The following is a 22,222-nucleotide window of genomic DNA, read 5'->3' on the forward strand; positions in this document are numbered from 1 at the left end:
ATGTGCTAAAAGCTGAAATATGCTCTTGTACAAAATAACTGCGCATCTTGCATACTACAGTGTGTGAACAACAATGCAGCACAGAATTTAGCAGCTGCCGAATCGCTGTTTTCTCCTTTTTATGCTGCGCACAGCTTAAAAAAGTGACATGTGAACAGAGTTCTCAGTGTTGCAGCTGCAGTATTTTTTTTATATTGGTTTCATATCCATTGTTCAAGAATTAAAACAGAAAATCAATATCCCGAATTTAAAAGAAAACTTACAAATTAAACCAAACCCTTTAACTCTATTAAATATAGAATATAATCTAAATTTAACAGAAGAAATACTGAAATCAGAAGTAAACACTGAAATACTGAAACAATTGTCTTTAGAGACAATTAATATTGGTACCCTCCACAAAACTGGCTTCATTTATACACCGACGGATCCTTGATCTCCAGGGAACAAGGTGCTGGTGCAGGTGTTACGTGCTGTCTCTTCTCACTTTATAGATCTCTTGGATATGGAACAGCAAGTTTTGATGGAGAAATCACTGCAATAAGTGAATGTCTCAGGAATCTTCTATGCCACATCAATAAATTTAAAAATGCAGTTATATTGTCAGACTCCAAAGCAGCTATTCTATCAATAGTCTCTAAACACACACCTTCATCTCAAACAGCAGAAATAGCTAAAATTCTCTCTCAATTAATATCACTCAATAAAAGAATTGTATTCCAATGGATACCATCCCATTGTGGAATCCTGGGAAACGAGAATGCGGATGCTTTAGCAAAGAAGGGCAGCACTGCTACTTACAGATCTGTTACTAAATCTACGTATTACTCTGTGAAGAAATTTATTAAATCTACATACTTAGACTTCAACAAACAAAATTTGATAACACAATCCCAAGGGAAAAAATGGAACTCTCTGCATCAAAATCCACAATTCCCGATTTACCACGAAAATTATCTGTAGCTGCATTTAGATTGGCAACAGGCCATGATTGTTTGGCCAAACACCTGCATAGAATTGGAATATATCAGTCCCCTAACTGCCCATTGTGAAACTCAAACCAAGAAATGGATTCGGAACACCTCAAAATCTGTGCTTCAGTGGCTGCCATGATAATATCTTTGAAAAATATTGGAGTGCAAGAGGTCAAATGACTTTATTGTCAAACGCCTGGCATTAGAAAACAACATATTGGTTTCATTGAAACTTTTGCAGCAGCTACATGCAGAATGATTGTTAACAACAGGAGTTGTGATTTGATTGTGAGGAGAGCTACAGTACTAAAACTTCGTTGCAAGAATCTTGATCTAAATTGCAGAGATTAGGTCAGCGTTTTTTGAACATTTCTACATGTGTGCACGCACACTAAAGATGGAATTTAAAATCCGACCGCACACTGATGATCTAAATCGGTGGGTCACAACCAGTGAGAATTTTTAGGGTTTTTAGAAGGAAAGTGTTTACTGAATGTTGATTTTTGCCTCATTTGCTGAATATTTACTCTTGTGGACTCATTCCTTTATTATTCTCTTCACTTTTATTTTTTCAATTTTTGATACAATTACCTTTACTATTTTCATTCTCTCACAGCACACCAACACCATTTGTGACACATTAGTGTGCCACGGCACATCGGTTGAAAATGGCGGATTAGGTGATGAGAGTTTCTTTGCATTACCAGTGCTGCAAAGTTGACACTATTCCACACTTCAGCAGTCATTCTCACTGTTTTATCTCGTGTTCGAAACCAGCATGTATTAACTTACAACATGGCACTCCTGGAACTATTTTTATCTCTTATTTTACATCAACTATAAATCCCTTTCTCTGTTCGTAGTCATGGGAAATAAAATGACGATTTACTGTAAATTAGTTCGGCCAGGTGTTATGAATCAGACTGCGCCTAAAAAAGATGAGTAATGTGTCATTTGTACACATTGAAAACTTCATGACTTGGAGGTACAGTGGAACTTTCTGGGCCTTGGAGAAGAATTGCTTTTCCATCTGGAGTTGTTACCTTGTTGTGCTCTGTTAGTACTGAAGTAATTTCAGTGATATTACAGACTAAGTAATTGACAGAAGAACTTGGAGTGTGTAGAGTTGTTTTTGAACGAGATCCCTCCTTTGACCTCATTCCATTTCTCTTTATCTGTTATATAGTGATGTCAACATTACTAGAACATAATCACTGAAAAAAGAAGCTGAAAAGAACTAGGAGTACTGGACATGCAGATTCAGTTTGTTATATCGTGAGGTACTAAATTGCAACTAAAACATTTTTTTATAGATAAGTTCACTTCACTACTGCCAACATTTTGTTGAATATACACGTTACAGATATCACTATATTTAGTAGTTTTGTAACTGTTGGGTTGGCACAATTTGAGATGATATACATACAGGCTATTCAAAAAAAAACTAAATTCACCAATTCCAATGGCTTGTGTGTATATTTTATATTTTGATTAAAATCTAACATTAATGCAGTGTAATTTTATGAAGAAAATTAATATTTTTAAGTCATGAGCATTTATTCAGTAACATTTAGTCATCTTTGATTGTTGGTACCTCACAATATATTATTTTAAGTATAGTAAGGTCGCATGAACAGCTTCCAGGTCATTTTAAATGCATTTCACACAGTTCACAAACTCTCCACTCTGGGTACAAACGAAATACAACCAATCATATTTTATTTCCCATCATTTTTGTATTTGATTCTCACTTTCAGAGAGGAACAGAGGTTAAGGGTGTTCCAAGAATAAGATGCTTAGGAAAATATTTGGGGTAAGCGGGATGAAGTTACAGGAGAATGGAGAAAGTTACACAACACAGAACTGCACGCATTGTATTCTTCACCTGGCATAATTAGGTGCATTAAATCCAGACGTTTGAGATGGGCAGGGCATGTAGCAGATATGGGTGAATCCTGAAATGCATATAGAGTGTTAGTTGGGAGATCTGAGGGGAAAAGACTTTGGGGAAAGATAATATTAAAATGGATTTGAGGATAGTGGTACATTAAAAAGTCCCAGTCTGATTGATCGGCCATGGGATTTGAACCCGGGACCTCCCGAATACGAGTTTCAAATGTTACTGTCTGAGCCAACTCGCTCAGGTAACCATTTTCATAGAATATTTCTCAATTACAAACTATTTTTAATCACAATTCCTCGAAAGTATTGAATAACGCTACTGATTGTCTTAAGACAAGATAAACTATACTAATTTAATATTAATGATAATACATACCGGTAGTTCACTTTCAGCAATTAAAACGAATTAGAGGTAACAAGACCTGAAGGAAAAACATGGAACTGAAAAACAGTCAACTTGCCAAAGTAAATGAACCAGCTGAAGAATGTAGTTTGAAAGCAAACTTTTTAATCCAATAAATCAAGGCTTTCGAGAAAGGAAATTGTAAATTCTGTTAAATCGCTCTGAAAATCTGCATATTGTTATTTAACATGTCATCAGCAAATTTAAAATAATACCGTAATATGATTGGGATGTTTACAATCTTTGTACTCGATTTGTAATGCAGAATTAATCAAACAACTTTCATGATACACAATGCTTAGTAATGGAACTAGTCGTCGTCTTATGGCACTGTGAGGTGAGCCTATCGGCAGAAATTGTAATGATGCTCTTGAGTCTTGGTTTCGTTCCGTGTATGCGGCAGCTTGTGTATGTTACATAAGCAACATAGCCATGGAGCGGATCATTGGTGTAAATGCAGATGCAGTATCAATAAAGAATTTCTTCGTGAGAAGAAGAAGAAAAGATACTGGTACGTAAATCTATGTCTTGAATATAATTATTTCTTAGATCTTTTCTGTGTGTAATTTAGTTATTTAATACGAAGATACTATTGGGATACTCTCCATATTTAATCTGCTCGATCTTGTAATGATTAAAGTAATTTATTTGTAGATTGCATTGGCAGATCTTAAAGTATATCACCGTGGAAAACAGAAGCAAAGATGAGGCCTTAGTGAAAAATGTGTTAGATTAGTAAGCCATAAATTTGGTCATTGCAGATCTCACATTTTTTCTCATCAAATAAAGGGAACTGAAAATTCTATCCAATATACAGGGTGTAACTAAAATGTATATCAAAACTTTAGAGGCATATTCCTCTGATACAGAGGATGAAAAAATGTTATATTAACATTGGTCCGAAAATGCTTTATTTTCTTGTTACGGCCCTTTTTCTACAACTCTGCTTGCATTGTATGATGAAACATTATGACTTTAAAATACAGTAGTATAGCATAGAAAGTGATCAGAACGGCCCCCATTAGCACAGATACATGCATTAACCTGCCATCGTATTGAATCTTGGATGTGCTGATGTATCCTGGAGAATATTGTATTTTCTCACAGCCTTCCAAAATACAGGCTCAAAGACTCTCTTCAACTTGCACCGGGTTCCATAAACAAGCTCTTTCAAATGGCCCCACAAACAGTTCAAGTCAGATGTGTTTAGGTCCGGAGAGTGTGGAGGCCAAGGAATTGGTTCACCTCTATTTCTCACGGGACCTTTGATTTAGAAGTCGAAAACATTGACACTGAAATGAGTAGGAGATCCATCATACATGAAGTATGTGTTTCGTTCGTATTGCTAACAGCATATGACGTAAGATGTACTCTAAGGACACTTTGCATCTTTCTCTGTTGAGTCTGGGTACAAGAACTGAGGTCTCACTGAAGCGTCACCAACAATGCGGATCCAAACATGACTGAACAATTTCGTTATGATTCTAGTCTGCCCATATATGTAGTGACTGAAAATTTAAGTCTGATTACGTTGAATTTTGAGATTTCTTCCATGTGTTTTACCATTTTTATTTTTTAATGTATCACAATATACATTTTAATCACACTTGTAGGAGACCTGTAACAAGAAAATAAATCGTTTCCACCCAATGTTCGTGTAATATTTTTTCATCCTCTGTATGAGATGAATATGCCCTTAAAGTTTTGACATACATTTTAGTTACATTCTGTATAGCCTATGTATAGTATTTTTCATTAGATAGTGAAAGTGGTATATGTCTGTGAAAAAAACTAATTGATTTTAAGAGGAATCTCATGAGACTGTAGAAGCTACATTCAACTGCATACAGACTCATAATAACTATACCGCGTAACTTCATGCAATTATATATTTTTATTGATTCGGCATATTGAAAAAGTAAAAGTGGATCTTTGGCTTTCGTGGAATTTTTTTGTGTTCGATTGCATAAATGCATATTTCGAGGATTTTTCCTTTTAAATACACATATATATTTATTTTGCATATTTCAGTGCATATATTAAGTATTTTTCCGTGTTTTGCCCTATTTTATTGTCTAATTAAAAATTAATCAAAGTAATAATTCCCAAGAAATATAAAAAGGTGGCTTCTCATGTGCGACTCTGTTGTATAATTAACACAAACATAAGCCAGTTGTGATTTCAGAACCCTACCACAGTCTAATGTGACCCTACACCGACTAGTACACTGGAGACATCTATCGGTGGTAGTTCAATATGTCCGTATTTTTCATAAGTTGGCATGACTTGCATTTCCTTTGTCTGGCAAGTGGCAACCCTGCTATGTTGATTTCGTCTACAGTGTTGCCAACAGGACGGAAATTCCGTCAAAATTGACGTAACTGTCGGGAAAATAATGGCTTTGACGGGTGACGGATTTTCTGGCGGAAATTACAATTTAAATCGCCTTTTGTGTTTTCTAGTTGTTGTAATTTTTAATTATTTAGCTTTTGGGGCTTTGTAGATCAACCTAGCACATCAATTGCAAAACTAAACGCAGATGATGTGGATGAATTATTATTATTTTAATGAAGACTGGTAAGGAAGTTGCGTTAACATTTGGTTTTATTTTCATGTAGATATATTGAATGGGTCTTTTTTTTTTTGACGGGGTACAATTTATATGTTGGTGACACTGACGTTATAGTAATTAAAAAATGGCGAGAAATACAAAATGTGCATGATGGTTGCTAAAAGTGACTTTTTATTTAATTATGCAGCAAATTGTGTGATACATGTGAGTATTTATGCATTTCGTGAATCTATGGAACTATATGAATAGATTCTAGTTTTAAGATGGAAACTGCTTAAGCTTACATAAGTATCTCATGAAAATACGGGACTTATTATCGACTTTTTTTTTTGTAAGGGTATTGAAGTTAGAAGTTACCGGTACTGCAAAACTAATTAAATAATTGTATTTTATTATACTTTGATTCTGTATACAGAAAATTTATGTAATCAGTTAATTATTTTATTATTATTATTATTATTATTATTATTATTATTATTATTATTATTATTATTATTATTATTATTATTATTATGCGGATGACGTGAATATGTTAGGAGAAAATACACAAACGATTAGGGAAAACACGGAAATTTTACTTGAAGCAAGTAGAGCGATCGGTTTGGAAGTAAATCCCGAAAAGACAAAGTATATGATTATGTCTCGTGAGCAGAATATTGTACGAAATGGAAATATAAAAATTGGAGATTTATCCTTCGAAGAGGTGGAAAAATTCAAATATCTTGGAGCAACAGTAACAAATATAAATGACACTCGGGAGGAAATTAAACGCAGAATAAATATGGGAAATGCGTGTTATTATTCGGTTGAGAAGCTCTTATCATCCAGTCTGCTGTCCAAAAATCTGAAAGTTAGAATTTATAAAACAGTTATATTACCGGTTCTTCTGTATGGTTGTGAAACTTGGACTCTCACTCTGAGAGAGGAACATAGGTTCAGGGTGTTTGAGAATAAGGTGCTAAGGAAAATATTTGGGGCTAAGCGGGATGAAGTTACAGGAGAATGGAGAAAGTTACACAACACAGAACTGCAGGCATTGTATTCTTCACCTGACATAATTAGGAACATAAAATCAAGACGTTTGAGATGGGCAGGGCATGTAGCACGTATGGGCGAATCCAGAAATGCATATAGAGTGTTAGTTGGGAGACCGGAGGGAAAAAGACCTTTAGTGAGACCGAGACGTAGATGGGAAGATAATATTAAAATGGATTTGAGGGAGGTGGGGTATGATGATAGAGACTGGATTAATCTTGCACAGGATAGGGACCGCTGGCGGGCTTATGTGAGGGCGGCAATGAACCTTCGGGTTCCTTAAAAGCCATTTGTAAGTAAATTATTATTATTATTATTATTATTATTATTATTATTATTATTATTATTATTATTATTATTATTATTGATAGTAAACCTGTGTTGAAGTTTTGCAGCAGAAATGCTCTTCAGCGCAAGTAATGACAATCTCGCCTAAATCTGTGTATTTCTCTCGTAATTTTAAATCATTTTGAAGGCAGAAAAGACCGTTCATTTGATGCGCTTGTTGCAGGAATTGTTAATATTACTTTGCCAATGCTGTCATGGTAATTTTTCTCTTGGCCATACGCCCCACCCCTTGTATTCTTCCTTGAAATATATTTTAATCTCTATCTCTCCGACTGCTATTTAATGATTTTTTTTAATATTAAGGAAGAAGTAAAGAAATTGTTTTGCTTTACATTTTAATTGTACAACAAGCGTGGTTTAAAGAATACACCATGTAGCTCCATCGTAGATGCAAATTTTTCTCGATGAATCTTGGAGTTTGTATTTTACCACTTCTTGTTTTTCAACCATTATTTTATATGATTCTGGATTCCAGTGCTGCAGAGGTGGACAATTTTTGTTTATGAACATCAAACAAAATACATTATGAACAGCAAGAGATGATCTAAGATCTGTACAGATCTCCGTGTACAAAACTTAGGTATCCATGTGCCGTATGGCTCCAAACAAAATTTTCTTTTCCTCATGCGATTAATTAAAAAAATTCTAGGTTACCATACGATGTATGGCCCGTATGGTCTCCATTACAACACTGCACTTCGCGTAATGTTATGGTAATTTCATAAAGGCAAACCACTAAGCTCATCTTAATGACATGCTTGAGATGCTACGGTCTATGCTAAACAATACAAGAAAGACATTTTAAATTATTTTTCAAAATATTTCAGAGGAAGGAAAAAGGAAGTGCGGAGTGCGTCATAGGGGACTCGATGGTCAGATATGTGGCAGAAGAAAATCCGGAACTGGAAGTGGAATGCTACCCGGGAATACGAGTCGACAAAATGAAAGACGTGATTGAACAGGGCGAGAGAGGAGATCCTAAGAAAATGATTCTACATGTGGGGACGAACGACTTGAGAAGAAGAAGCGTGGACTACATCATGGCGGACTTATATGATCTGGTGTCATCTACGAAGAAACGGTACCCGACGGTGGACATCATCATCAGCGGGATCGTCAGGTTTCGCAACATCAACTGGAGGAAGGTGGGACTGGCAAACAAGGCGTTCGAGTGGGTTGCGGAGCAGCTGGGAACACGGTACGTGGACGGCAACTCGTGGCTGGACGACAGAGATTTCGGGCGGGACAGGGTGCACCTGAACCGGAGAGGGACGGCAGTGATGGAAGCTCTCTTCGCTAGGGTGGCGGCAACAACGAGAGAGGACAGGAGTCAGCAATGAAGACGGGACAACGCGGAGCTGAACAGCGAACAGGTGAGGACCAATCTGTTAAGGTTGCTACAGGTTAACTGCAGAAGTACCATAGTTTCCCCTAACTATGGTCCACATTTGTCACATTTTTCTTTGTATATTCAGTACTATTCATCCAGATTAAATTAAATTTTGGCTTCGGACTGTTGTAAGTTTATATTAAATAAATATTGACATATGTGTTTGAAATTATTTAAATACAATACAAATAAAAAATAATAAGCATTGATACATAGTTGTATTCTGAGTTGCCCAACTATGGTCCACTCATATATTCATGCTTGAAAACATGAATGGACTATAGCTGGAGCTGTAATTATTCGTAAATCAATACATTGAGTTTCTAATTTAAGGGTAGAAACATAATGTAGCACAGAAATATAAAAAATAAATGAAAAGTACATGGATTCTTTTTATTAGTACACATTGCATAAACACACAATAAGTGAAATCTGAAAGTCATTTTCCTGCAATAATGAACAACTACAGTATATTAAAGAACAAAAGTACGGTGTCAAAATAAACTAACACATTCTTAGCAAAATATTATGCCAATAAATTCACTGATAATGTTTATTTATCATACTGAGAACTATATTCAGTAGGCTTATTTCGATCCTTTGAATCTCCACTTCTCTTGTAATTCTGAAATTGAATCATAATCTGTATCCAATTCAATTTCATCGCTCTCATAGTCACTTACAGGGACGGTTATTTTCCTTCTACCCTGAAGTTTTCGTTTTACCGGACCATCATTCGTGCTAGTACCATTGATGCTGGAACAGCCTGTTTCTTTGTTTACTTGACTATAATGTTAAATGGTGTTTTAGAATATACTGAGATACCGTATTTGCAGAAGTAAATAATCACATTGTTCACATTTTATTGAAACAAATATTTCAAAATGAAATAACTTACAACTATGGTCCACGAAAAATTGTGGTACATAGTTGAGGACCGACTTCTAGCCTTGAGGTTAAACATTTTTCACGCAGAGTCCTTAACCTCTGCCAGTCTAATTATCACGTGAAAGTAAACACTATATAGCCAGGTTTAATTGTACAAAGAATCATATATCTATAACGTACCAGTTCTACAGAGGAGAGCTTAATAAAACAGCCATTCACAACTGAATGATTTTGTGTCTTCACGCATTCAATAGAACGATGGACACTGACCTTGTTAAGCATCCAATCATTGCCACGTGTAATGGTAGATAGAAGCGTCTATGGGGAACATAATTCCATCACAGTGGCGCCTTAAATGGCAAACACCGAAATCTTGGGGGACTAAGTAGTACATAATGCGTTTTGGACATAGTTGGGTGCCTGGACCATAGTTATGGGAAATTACGGTATAGTAAATAAAATAACTGAATTTTGGAATTTAGTTGATGTCTACAATCCGGAGATAATTATAGGTACGGAGTCATGGCTTCACAGTAATATATACGAAGTGGATATAAGCAGGAATGATTATAGGATTTACAGAAGAGATAGAGATGCCAGGGGGGAGGAGTATTTGTTTGTATTAAAACAGGTATAGACAGCAGCTTGTTATGGTCACATGCAGAAGCAGAGATTATAGCGGTACAAATCAATAATAAATACAATGGTGAAAAGTGGGATATAATAGCATGCTATAGGCCTCCGAACGAAACAAACTTATTTACTTTGAGTAAGTTACAAGAAAGGATTTCCTCAATATCGTTAGAACGGAAGGTCGTGTTAGCAGGGGATTTAAATCTACCCGCAGTGAACTGGAATGGTCAGGTAGAGACAAACACCCTTTCACAAACCTTTGTTAATTACCTGGTATGGGAACAAGGATTTACACACGTAACAAGTGAACCTACAAGAAACAATAACCTTTTAGATGTCTTCTTGATACGACTCTGGGATAGTTTTCATTCTTCACAAGTATTACCAGGAATCAGTGATCATAACAGTGTTCAACTCGAGCGAAACTGGCTTCAGACAAATGTCCGAATAGATATCACTAGGAAAATATGGCAGTATAACAAAGCAGACATAAACGGTTTGCAAGGGTACCTTATAGATCAACATAACAAATTCTTAAATGAGGGCAAAAACATGGATAAAGTATGGGAAAATTTTAAACGAATATTAACCGAGGCCACCTCCACATACGTGCCATACAAAATAGTAAAAAGTAATTCAGACCCGGAATATTATACAAAATATGTCAGACAACTTAAGAAAAAGGCTAGGCGAGCGTACAACAAAAGGAATGTGAGCTTAGAAAATTACCAGAAATTCAAGGACCTTACGAAACAGTTAGAAAGAGAAAAGAAAAAGGCAGAAGCGAACTACCTGCAAAATTTATTGAAAGAAGGTGAAAATAACTGGGGTAGGTTTTATAATTACATGCGCAGAAGAAGGGGAAATCGGGAATCAATACCAGTTTTGAGAGACACTAATGACCAAATAATTACAGGGGACAAACAAAAAGCAGACTTACTAAACTCAAAATTTATTTCTATTTTCAATGAAAAGGAGAGAGAGATTACAATCGATGAAAGTGAATGCACAGAGATGTTCGAAATAACGGCTAAAGATGTTCGGAACAGAATAAAGAGACTACAAAACCGAAAATCGCGCGGTCCAGACGATATTCCCACAGAAATTATGAAGTTAGGAGGTGAAGCCATGATCCCGTACTTAATGCGAATTTTTAATATATCAATAAATAATTGTAGTATCCCAGACGACTGGAAATCGGCTATCATAATCCCCATATATAAAGCAGGAGACAAATGAGATGCGAACAATTACAGACCTGTTAGTCTCACATCAGTTATCTGCAAAATAATGGAACATCTAATAACACAATATATTCACAACATTTTAGAAAATAACAAATGGCTGAACAAAAATCAACACGGCTTCAGACCAGGATACTCTTGTGAAAGTCAAATCACATCCTTAATACAAGATTTATCTGATGAAATTGATAGGGGGGAAGAATAGATGGAGTTGTGATCGATTCCGCTAAAGCTTTCGACGTAGTGCCTCACGAAAAACTTTTAGAGAAACTAAGCAGGCTTCCAATAGATAATCGAGTAGTAAGATGGATAAATCAATTCTTAGAGAGCAGAACCCAAAAGGTCAGACTAGGAAAAGAAATATCGGAACTAGGAAATGTAACATCAGGCGTGCCTCAAGGGGCGGTCCTTGCACCTCTATTGTTTCTTATATATATAAATGATATAAATAGAAATAAATAAATACGTCTCAGATAAGGTTATTCGCGGACGACTGTATAATATATAGACAAATTAATGATGAATCCGATATCGCTGCCTTACAAAATGATCTTAACGTTATTGAAACCTGGACGACAGAAAATAAAATGAAAATCAATGTCAGTAAAAGTAAGTCAATATCCTTCTGTAGAACGCATAAAGAAATTTGTCTCGGATATCAGCTGAATGGTACATCGGTGCCACCAGTGAACACTTGTAAATACCTAGGTATATATTTAAACTGGGTTGGGAGGAACAAGTCACTAATACCACAAGGAAAGCCTGGAAAGCACTACATTTCTCTATGCGTATTCTGAAGAAATCTAACCGAAAGTCAAAAGAATTAGCATACAAAACCCTTGTTCGCCCAATTATGGGATATGGAGCAGTAGGTTGGGATCTGTACAGACAAAACCAAATCGATTCAATAGAAAAGGTCCAATGCAAGGCAGCAAAATATGTCAAAATGGGGAAGGGACATGGTGAGGAGATAGTGAAAGATTTAGGGTGGGAACTTCTCAAATCAAGGTGACGAAAAACCAGACTCACCGCCATGTTTAAGGCACAAATGGGACACAAAGCATGGACCGATATCAATGCTAGATTAGCAACACCATCGTACTTAGGAAGGGCTGATCATATTAGGAAGTTTAATTGTAGAAAAAATTGGATGAGAGGCCTACCTTTTACATAATTTATGTTGTTTTTACGCTAACTTAATCTCACTGGAAGTACTACTTTTCTTTGTGTTGCTGTTGATTGGATGAGAGGCCTACCTTTTACATAATATGTTGTTTTTATGCTAACTTAATCTCACTGGAAGTACTACTTTTCTTTGTGTTGCTGTTGATTGGATGAGAGGCCTACCTTTTATATAATATGTTGTTTTTATGCTAACTTAATCTCACTGGAAGTACTACTTTTCTTTGTGTTGCTGTTGATTGGATGAGAGGCCTACCTTTTACATAATATGTTGTTTTTATGCTAACTTAATCTCACTGGAAGTACTACTTTTCTTTGTGTTGCTGTTGATTGGATGAGAGGCCTACCTTTTACATAATATGTTGTTTTTATGCTAACTTAATCTCACTGGAAAGTACTACTTTTCTTTGTGTAGCTGTTGATTGGATGAGAGGCCTACCTTTTACATAATATGTTGTTTTTATGCTAACTTAATCTCACTGGAAAGTACTACTTTTCTTTGTGTTGCTGTTGATTGGATGAGAGGCCTACCTTTTACATAATATGTTGTTTTTATGCTAACTTAATCTCACTGGAAAGTACTACTTTTCTTTGTGTAGCTGTTAATTGGATGAGAGGCCTACCTTTTACATAATATGTTGTTTTTACGCTACCGGTAACTTAACCTCACTGGAAGTACTACTTTTCTTTGTGTTGCTGTTGATTGGATGAGAGGCCTACCTTTTACATAATATGTTGTTTTTACGCTACCAGTAGGCCTAACTTAATCTCACTGGAAGTACTACTTTTCTTTGTGTAGCTGTTGATTGGATGAGAGGCCTACCTTTTACATAATATGTTGTTTTTACGCTACCAGTAACTTAATCTCACTGGAAGTACTACTTTTCTTTGTGTAGCTGTTGATTGGATGAGAGGCCTACCTTTTACATAATATGTTGTTTTTACGCTACCGGTAACTTAACCTCACTGGAAGTACTACTTTTCTTTGTGTAGCTGTTGATTGGATGAGAGGCCTACCTTTTACATAATATGTTGTTTTTATGCTAACTTAATCTCACTGGAAGTACTACTTTTCTTTGTGTAGCTGTTGATTGGATGAGAGGCCTACCTTTTACATAATATGTTGTTTTTACGCTACCAGTAACTTAATCTCACTGGAAGTACTACTTTTCTTTGCATAATGAATACGTCCGCATGGACAGCTCAGTTCGTGAGTAAAAACACTCATTGTTAATACTGTACTGTATTTTGATTAAACAAAAACCTAATGAAAACTATCAAACTCAAAATCGCGATATTTCCAAGTTTACGTAAATGGATGAACTACTCTTCTTCCCTCCTATACCTAGTAAAGTGATTTGTTTGTGTATTACGCCAGTATCATCGAACTCCAGTCGTGGAAGGGGGTAGCAAACGGTGTTTCCGGTTCTTAATCGTTGATCCAAAGGTATAGCCAGGTTAATATTAGAAATGTTAGTAAAAATAAAATGATGTCCCTGTACTTTATTTCTATTGACACATTAAAAAGCTAGTGAGAGAAGAAGGTAAGTGTTTTGCTTATTGCTAGTTCACACACTAAACAACCTGCACCGTGTTGTTTCCCCTGACTCAATACAAACAGTCATTCTGTATTCAATTATTAGTTGTTGAAAATATTGCAACAGCGCCATTAAATTATAGTGAATCTTGTCAAATATCTGTGTGGCTGAATTTTATATTCCCTTGTTTACTTTATTTAATATTTTATTTTCCTGTGTGTACTGCTTGAGGGGGTGAAGATATAAGAAGTAACCACTATCGCTCAGACACTGACAGACTCAGAGCAAGAAGAAGAAAGGGAAAGAAATGCCTTCACGTCCTCTAAACTTTTGTGACATGGCTAAAAAATAAATTTCTTTTTAAAAGTGGTCAAATATCAGTATTTTCTTCTAACACAAAATAAAAAAAAAATATTATTTATTAAGGAATGTGATTGCAAGAGCATGATATTGTGAACATGAGTTTGAGCAATAAAGCATTTAGGAACAGCTCCCTTCTTCGAGCTAAAAGAAATGTCTAAGGCAAAAATGAAGTGCAATAGAGAAGCTCGATTTTATTGCTGGGTCGTTGGTAAACACACGGGGATCCTATGGTAAAAAGGTCGGACTCTCACCCCCTTTGATCTCCTGTTTGTGGTGTATGGTTTATGCCACTATTCTGTTTCCTTTTCCGGTTCTTCTATCCTTTTTTATTTAGTTGTATTTTATCTTTTCTTGTACTTCTTTTCGTATAAGTGTTTAAAAAATACGGGGCATAATTTCAGGCATGTATTTCCCACATGTAGACAATCAAAATAGTTCATTACAACATGTGTCCGGAAATGCTTTATTTCCGAGTTATGGCCTTCACAACATTGAAATTCACCGGAACGTTTTTCTTTCCGCAGGTCGTTGCCGTCAAAGGAGACATTAAGAGGGCACTCTGACAGTTCATTCCGAGGCGAAGGTTACATTCAGTGTTGTGTAGGCGTTAGACTGTGCGACATGTATTCAAATCAAGAGCTGGCAGAGATACACTTCATGTACGGTAAGGCGGACGGCAATGCTGCGCTGGCTCGTCGTTTGTACCAGGAGAGGTCCCCACAGCGACAATGTCCAGATCGGAAGACATTTGTACGTCTCCATTACCGTCTGTGCGAGTATGGAAAATTTAACTCTCCTGTTTTGGGAAGGGGACGACCAAGATCTGCAACTCCAGAAGTACAGGAGGAGATTCTGGAGGCTGTGAACATGACTCCTTCTATCAGCACACGAAGGGTAGCGTTGCAAGTCATTGTTCCTCATACGACTGTCTGGAGACTGTTGAAAGAGTATCAATTGTATCCTTATCATTTGCAACGTGTACAGGCCCTGTCACCAGCAGATTACCCTGCACGAGTTAGGTTCTGTCAGTGGTTCTTGCAGCAGTGTGGTGTAAATCCGAACTTTCCTGCCTTAGTATTATTTACAGATGAAGCACAGTTCACACGAGATGGCATAACAAATTTCCACAATCAGCATGTATGGGCGTATGCAACTGTTCCATCTCATCACCAGGTGCGGTTCTCCCTCAACATGTGGGCCGGTATCATTGGTGATCGATTAGTTGGACCCCATGTACTTGTAAACAGACTTACGGGGCAGGCGTACACAAACTTTCTGGAAAACACCATACCTCATGTTTTAGAAGACACTCCACTGATCAATCGTCAACACATTCACTTCTTGCATGATGGCGCTCCTGCACACTTCAGTCGTACGGCTCGCCGGTACTTGGATCGAAGGTTTCCTGATCGATGGATAGGTAGAGGTGGCCCAATTGCTTGGCCTCCACGCTCACCTGATCTGAACCCTCTCGATTTCTACTTGTGGGGCCATTTAAAATCATTGGTTTATTCGTCTCCGATGCCTGATTTGGAATCCCTTCAGAATGGAATTGTGGCATGTTCTGAGGACATACGCAATACTCCTGGAGTTTGGGATCATGTTCGCAGGTCAATGAGACATCGATGTGAGGTCTGTATTCAAGCAGAAGGTGGACATTTTGAACATCTTCTGTAATGACAACGACCTGCGGAAAGAAAAACGTTCCGGTGAATTTCAATGTTGTGAAGGCCATAACTCGGAAATGAAGCATTTCCGGACACATGTTGTAATGAACTATTTTGATTGTCTACATGTGGGAAATACATACCTGAAATTATGCCCCGTATTTTTGAAACACCCTGTATATATATTTCAGTGGCGGCTCCTGCATATTTATTAAGAGGAGGAAAGAAGTTAACAGCGCAAAATGATACCTTCTTGAGAGAAACATGTTACAAATTGGCCTACATGCATACATGTAATACAAGGTAGTGTTATGGTTGGCCTTCTCTTTTGTATAGCAATAATCTGTTCTTGTAAACTGAGTTTCCTAAATTGTCAAAATATGTTTTCACTTCCATTCATTGGTGGATAATTGCACAAATTAACAATTATAAGGAAAGTCATAAACTCGCAGCATTTTTAGCGCACACTACAGCATCACACGTGTTGGAAGAGACCAGCTACTAACATATAACCAGAACCGTTTTACGGAAGTGGGAATGAGAAATAATCTGTTAGGAAAGCGAGAACACTGCACTCACTCACGTGGTCTGTGTTGCCACATGTACATTTTACAAGTTCAGTATCACAAGCTTTTGAAGAATGTCAGTTCTTGTAAAGTCATACTACCATTATTGCTCAAAGCTACCGGTGGCCGATTAATTTTTTTGTGTTAAAAATAATGTAGTTTGGAGTACTTTCAATTTCAAATATATTTGTAGAAACTGACAACTTGGCTGTTGTCCTGTCTAGTAGACAATGAATGGAAGTGAATTTCACGGACCAAAAAGATCTGCGATACTAATGTAGAACTACTTCCTCTTTGTTTTATATAAATCTAACTTCAACTTTCAGATATCCTCGAAAGTTTCAAACCATGAGTAATAGCTTATATAAAATGCAATGAATAATATATTTTGATTTATGATTAAAAAAAATTTATATGGTGTCTTTCATAGCTTTGTGTTAAAACTGTTTTTATTGTGCCTCCTCCTAGATGTGTTATAGTCTGGTTGAATGCAGCATTGTTAGGTGGCAGCGGTAGCGAGTTTGCGGTTTGCTGCAAGACTAGTCGGTTTCTATTTCCCGCCCATGCGCTGATTCAGAGGAGAATCTCCTCCCTCTCCATTCATTTACTCGCTTTAAAACACTGCTTCTTTCTCTGGCCGCTAGCGCGCTGTTGTCTATGTGTGTTAACTGCAGAAAAGGAGGAATGGATTGACTTTCCTCCACACAAACAATCTCGCATCTTTCTCACAGTTTTCTAGCGGCACATGAGCGCGTGTCATTTAAAACTCGATCAACCAAGGTTTTCTTATAGCTGTGAACTTAAAAATTATCGAATCTTCCTCGAATTTCAAGGCATATATTTAATTTGGTATTTACTTTCAAAAGAAGCAAAATGTGAGGACGACGTTCCTCCCTCCCCTCCCCCGAGAAACTGCCACTGATATATTTTCTATTTTATTTATTGCCATTTCTTTCTTAGTTTTTTTAATTTTCTTTTTCTTCCCAGAGTGCGCATCTGGCTTGTGTGTGTATACCTTTTCTTCTTCATCATCATCATCATCATCAACATCATCATCATCATCATCATCCTTCACGAATTAGGCCCCATCTAGCTGTCTTCTAAAAGGTCTTCCTGGTCGACGATGTCCTCTAGGTTTATACTGCATCATAATTTTTGGGATTCTTGAATTTTCCATTCTTCTTACATGATCTAGCAAATTGAATTTGTATCTGCTGATTTTTTCTTCTACTGACTCTACTTCTAATTGTTCTAAAATTTCTTCATTCCTTTTTCGGTCTAAAAGAGTATACATGGTCAGCACGTGGCTCAAAATCTATCATAGATTATTTTATAGCAAATAAAAAATTATCCGAATTGTTTTTAGATGTCAAGGTCTTCAGAGGAAGTGACATTGGATCAGATCATTACCTTGTTTTAGCAAAAGTGAGATATACACCAAGATGGCTACATTTAACAAAGATAAATTCCCCAAAAAAGAATTAATGCGTTACAAAATTAGATTAATCCATGACGACAGTGTACGCTGGCTTTATCAAAAAAGACTTGAACAAAAAATGTTAGAAACACCTGAAGATGAAGACATTCACAAAGAATGGGAAAATATTAAAACTCAAATATCATAGGCAGCCACGGAGAGCATCGGAAAATATAAGGCTTTTATACCTTTTCTTATTTTTGCTAAATAGGAATGACACATTCAGTATTTTGTTACTAGGTTGTGCTTGTATTTATGATGTATTTTGGGGTCGAGATTAAATGCATTCGTTGGTGTTCATTGCGCTGAATATTAGTCATTGTGATTGGTCCGTTTGAATATTAACAGCTTTTTTGTTTTCCTGTTCCTGATTTTCTGTGCGTCTGTGACTGGAGCGTGGGCCGTGGTGTGAGCAGACTGCAGCCGGCCCGTCGTGAATGAAGCATCAGCACTTGATCACTTCAACCTGCGTCTGCTGTTGGATCACGAGAAGACGACACTGTGTGCTGAATACGAGTTCATCGCAGAATCTTCGAGCTGTTTAGTCCTTCCTGGGAATGTGGACTTGTAAACTCGGCTTTTGGGCAGTTACGTAAGTAATGACTCTGTTAAGAGGGATGTTTTATATAATATTCCTGTAGACATTGGTATTTCATGGAAACAATTTCGATTAATTAAATTGTGTCTCAGTGAAACATACAACAGAGTCTGTGTAGGCCAGTTTCTGTCTGATGCTTTGCCAATTCACTGCAGGCTAAAGCAAGGAGATACACTGTCACTTTTACTTTTTAACATTGCTCTAGAATATGTCATTAGGAAAGTTCAGGTTAACAGAGATGGTTTGTTCTAACTACACGTACTGCGGAGTTATGGCGGCAAGAATGCCGGCGGAAAGCCTTTTTTTCTCGAAAATCAGAAAGTGTTCGCGATTGCCATTTTGATGCTATCATGTAAGAAGTAAGTCAAGGTGGAATACAGGGCCGCATCCCGTTCCTCGGTATCGCCATTATTTCCGGAATTAGAGACTCAAATATTTCAGGTACTCAAAAATTAAGGTTAGAAAAAAGTGCGTCGGATTTGCCGGATTTTAGCGGTGATTAATAGGGAAGATGCGGGGATGCTACAGTTAAAAGGGCGGGCCTCAGAGCCGCTTCGTTCTCCTTGCGTAGAAAAAAGTCTGTTTTGGAAGGTCAAAATGACCATTTTTGGAAATTTGCCGGCCTCTCCCGTCCAAACGCAGGGGGATAGAGAGTTGTCCTTTATACTGGAGATAGAGTTCGACGAGCTGTATTGAACGCACTCATCGGCATTGTTGTGACTACACGTACTGCGGACTTATGGCGGAAGGATGTCGGCGGAAGGGTGGTTGCCATTTTGATGCTATCGTGTAAGAAGTAAGTCAAGGGGGAATACAGGACCGCATCCCGTTCCTCGATATGGCCATTATTTCCGGAATTCGAGAGTAAAATATTTTAGGTACCAAAAAATTAAGGGCTAGGAAAAAGTGCAGCGGATTTGCCGGATTTTAGCGGTGATTACTAAGGAAGATGCGGGGATGCTACAGTTAAAAGGGCGTGCCTCTGAGCCCCTTCGTTCTTCTTGTGTAGAAAAAAGTCTGTTTTGGAAGGTGAAAATGACCATTTTTTTTTAATTTTGCCGGCTTCTCCCGTCCAAACCCAGGGGGATAGAGAGTTGTCCTTTATACTGGAGATAGAGTTCGACGAGCTGTATTCAACGCACTCTTCGGCATTGTTGTGACTACACGTACTGCGGACTTATGGCGGCAAGAATGTCGGCGGAAGGGTGGTTTTTTTCTCGAAAATCAGAAAGTGTTCGCGATTGCCATTTTGATGCTATCGTGTAAGAAGTAAGTCAAGGGGGAATACAGGGCCGCATCCCGTTCCTCGGTATGGCCATTATTTCCGGAATTAGAGACTCAAATATTTCAGGTACCCAAAAATTAAGGCTAGGAAAAAGTGCGGCGGATTTGCCCGATTTTAGCGGTGATTACTAAGGAAGATGTGGGGATGCTACAGTTCAAAGAGCGGGCCTCTGAGCCCCTTTGTTCTCCTTGTGTAGAAAAAAGTCTGTTTTGGAAGGTGAAAATGACCACTTTTTGAAAATTTGCCGGCCTCTCCCGTCCAAACGCAGGGGGATAGAGAGTTGTCCTTTATACTGGAGATAGAGTTCGACGAGCTGTATTCAACGCACTCTTCGGCATTGTTGTGACTACACGTACTGCGGACTTATGGCGGCAAGAATGTCGGCGGAAGGGTGGTTTAAACCCTTCCCCTTTTTTTCTCGAAAATCAGAAAGTGTTCGCTATCGTGTAAGAAGTAAGTCAAGGGGGAATACAGGGCCGCATCCCGTTCCTCGGTATGGCCATTATTTCCGGAATTAGAGACTCAAATATTTCAGGTACCCAAAAATTAAGGCTAGGAAAAAGTGCGGCGGATTTGCCCGATTTTAGCGGTGATTACTAAGGAAGATGTGGGGATGCTAGAGTTAAAAGCGCGGGCCTCTGAGCCCCTTTGTTCTCCTTGTGTAGAAAAAAGTCTGTTTTGGAAGGTGAAAATGACCACTTTTTGAAATTTTGCCGGCCTCTCCCGTCCAAACGCAGGGGGATAGAGAGTTGTCCTGTATACTGGAGATAGAGTTCGACGAGCTGTATTCAACGCACTCTTCGGCATTGTTGTGACTACACGTACTGCGGACTTATGGCGGCAAGAATGTCGGCGGAAGGGTGGTTTAAACCCTTCCCCTTTTTTTCTCGAAAATCAGAAAGTGTTCGCGATTGCCACTTTGATGCTATCGTGTAAGAAGTAAGTCAAGGGGGAATACAGGGCCGCATCCCGTTCCTCGGTATGGCCATTATTTCCGGAATTAGAGACTCAAATATTTCAGGTACCCAAAAATTAAGGCTAGGAAAAAGTGCGGCGGATTTGCCCGATTTTAGCGGTGATTACTAAGGAAGATGTGGGGATGCTACAGTTAAAAGCGCGGGCCTCTGAGCCCCTTTGTTCTCCTTGTGTAGAAAAAAGTCTGTTTTGGAAGGTGAAAATGACCACTTTTTGAAATTTTGCCGGCCTCTCCCGTCCAAACGCAGGGGGATAGAGAGTTGTCCTGTATACTGGAGATAGAGTTCGATGAGCTGTATTCAACGCACTCTTCGGCATTGTTGTGACTACACGTACTGCGGACTTATGGCGGCAAGAATGTCGGCGGAAGGGTGAACCCTTCCCCTTTTTTTCTCGAAAATCAGAAATTGTTCGCGATTGCCATTTTGATGCCATCGTGTAAGAAGTAAGTCAAGGTGGAATACAGGGCCGCATCCCGTTCCTCGGTATGGCCATTATTTCCGGAATTAGAGACTCAAATATTTCATGTACCCAAAAATTAATGCTAGGAAAAAGTGCGGCGGATTTCCCCGATTTTAGCGGTGATTACTAAGGAAGATGTGGGGATGCTACAGTTAAAAGCGCGGGCCTCTGAGCCCCTTTGTTCTCCTTGTGTAGAAAAACGTCTGTTATGGAAAGTAAAAATGACCACTTTTTGAAATTTTGCCGGCCTCTCCCGTCCAAACGCAGGGGGATAGAGAGTTGTCCTGTATACTGGAGATAGAGTTCGACGAGCTGTATTCAACGCACTCTTCGGCATTGTTGTGACTACACGTACTGCTTACTTATGGCGGCAAGAATGTCGGCGGAAGGGTGGTTTAAACCCTTCCCCTTTTTTTTCTCGAAAATCAGAATGTGTTCGGGATTGCCATTTTGATGCTATCGTGTAAGAAGTAAGTCAAGGGGGAATACAGGGCCGCATCCCGTTCCTCGGTATGGCCATTATTTCCGGAATTAGAGACTCAAATATTTCAGGTACCCAAAAATTAAGGCTAGGAAAAAGTGCGGCGGATTTGCCCGATTTTAGCGGTGATTACTAAGGAAGATGTGGGGATGCTACAGTTAAAAGCGCGGGCCTCTGAGCCCCTTTGTTCTCCTTGTGTAGAAAAAAGTCTGTTATGGAAGGTGAAAATGACCACTTTT

General features: G+C 38.0%; 1 protein-coding gene across 1 annotated transcript in view; it reads left to right on the forward strand.

The window, feature by feature from the left end:
* The first annotated feature begins 8,072 nt into the window (after positions 1–8,072).
* LOC138706742 (uncharacterized) overlaps positions 8,073–22,222 on the forward strand; it is a 446,135-nt gene continuing 431,985 nt past the window's right edge. Inside the window, exons 1-2 of the mRNA XM_069836380.1 lie at positions 8,073–8,607; positions 18,578–18,774. Of these exons, the coding sequence (XP_069692481.1) occupies positions 8,104–8,574 (471 nt within the window). The 5' untranslated portion in view covers positions 8,073–8,103 and the 3' untranslated portion in view covers positions 8,575–8,607; positions 18,578–18,774. The remainder of the gene's footprint in view (positions 8,608–18,577; positions 18,775–22,222) is intronic.

This window comes from Periplaneta americana, chromosome 9, assembly GCF_040183065.1.
Source record: "Periplaneta americana isolate PAMFEO1 chromosome 9, P.americana_PAMFEO1_priV1, whole genome shotgun sequence".
NCBI lineage: Eukaryota > Metazoa > Arthropoda > Insecta > Blattodea > Blattidae > Periplaneta > Periplaneta americana.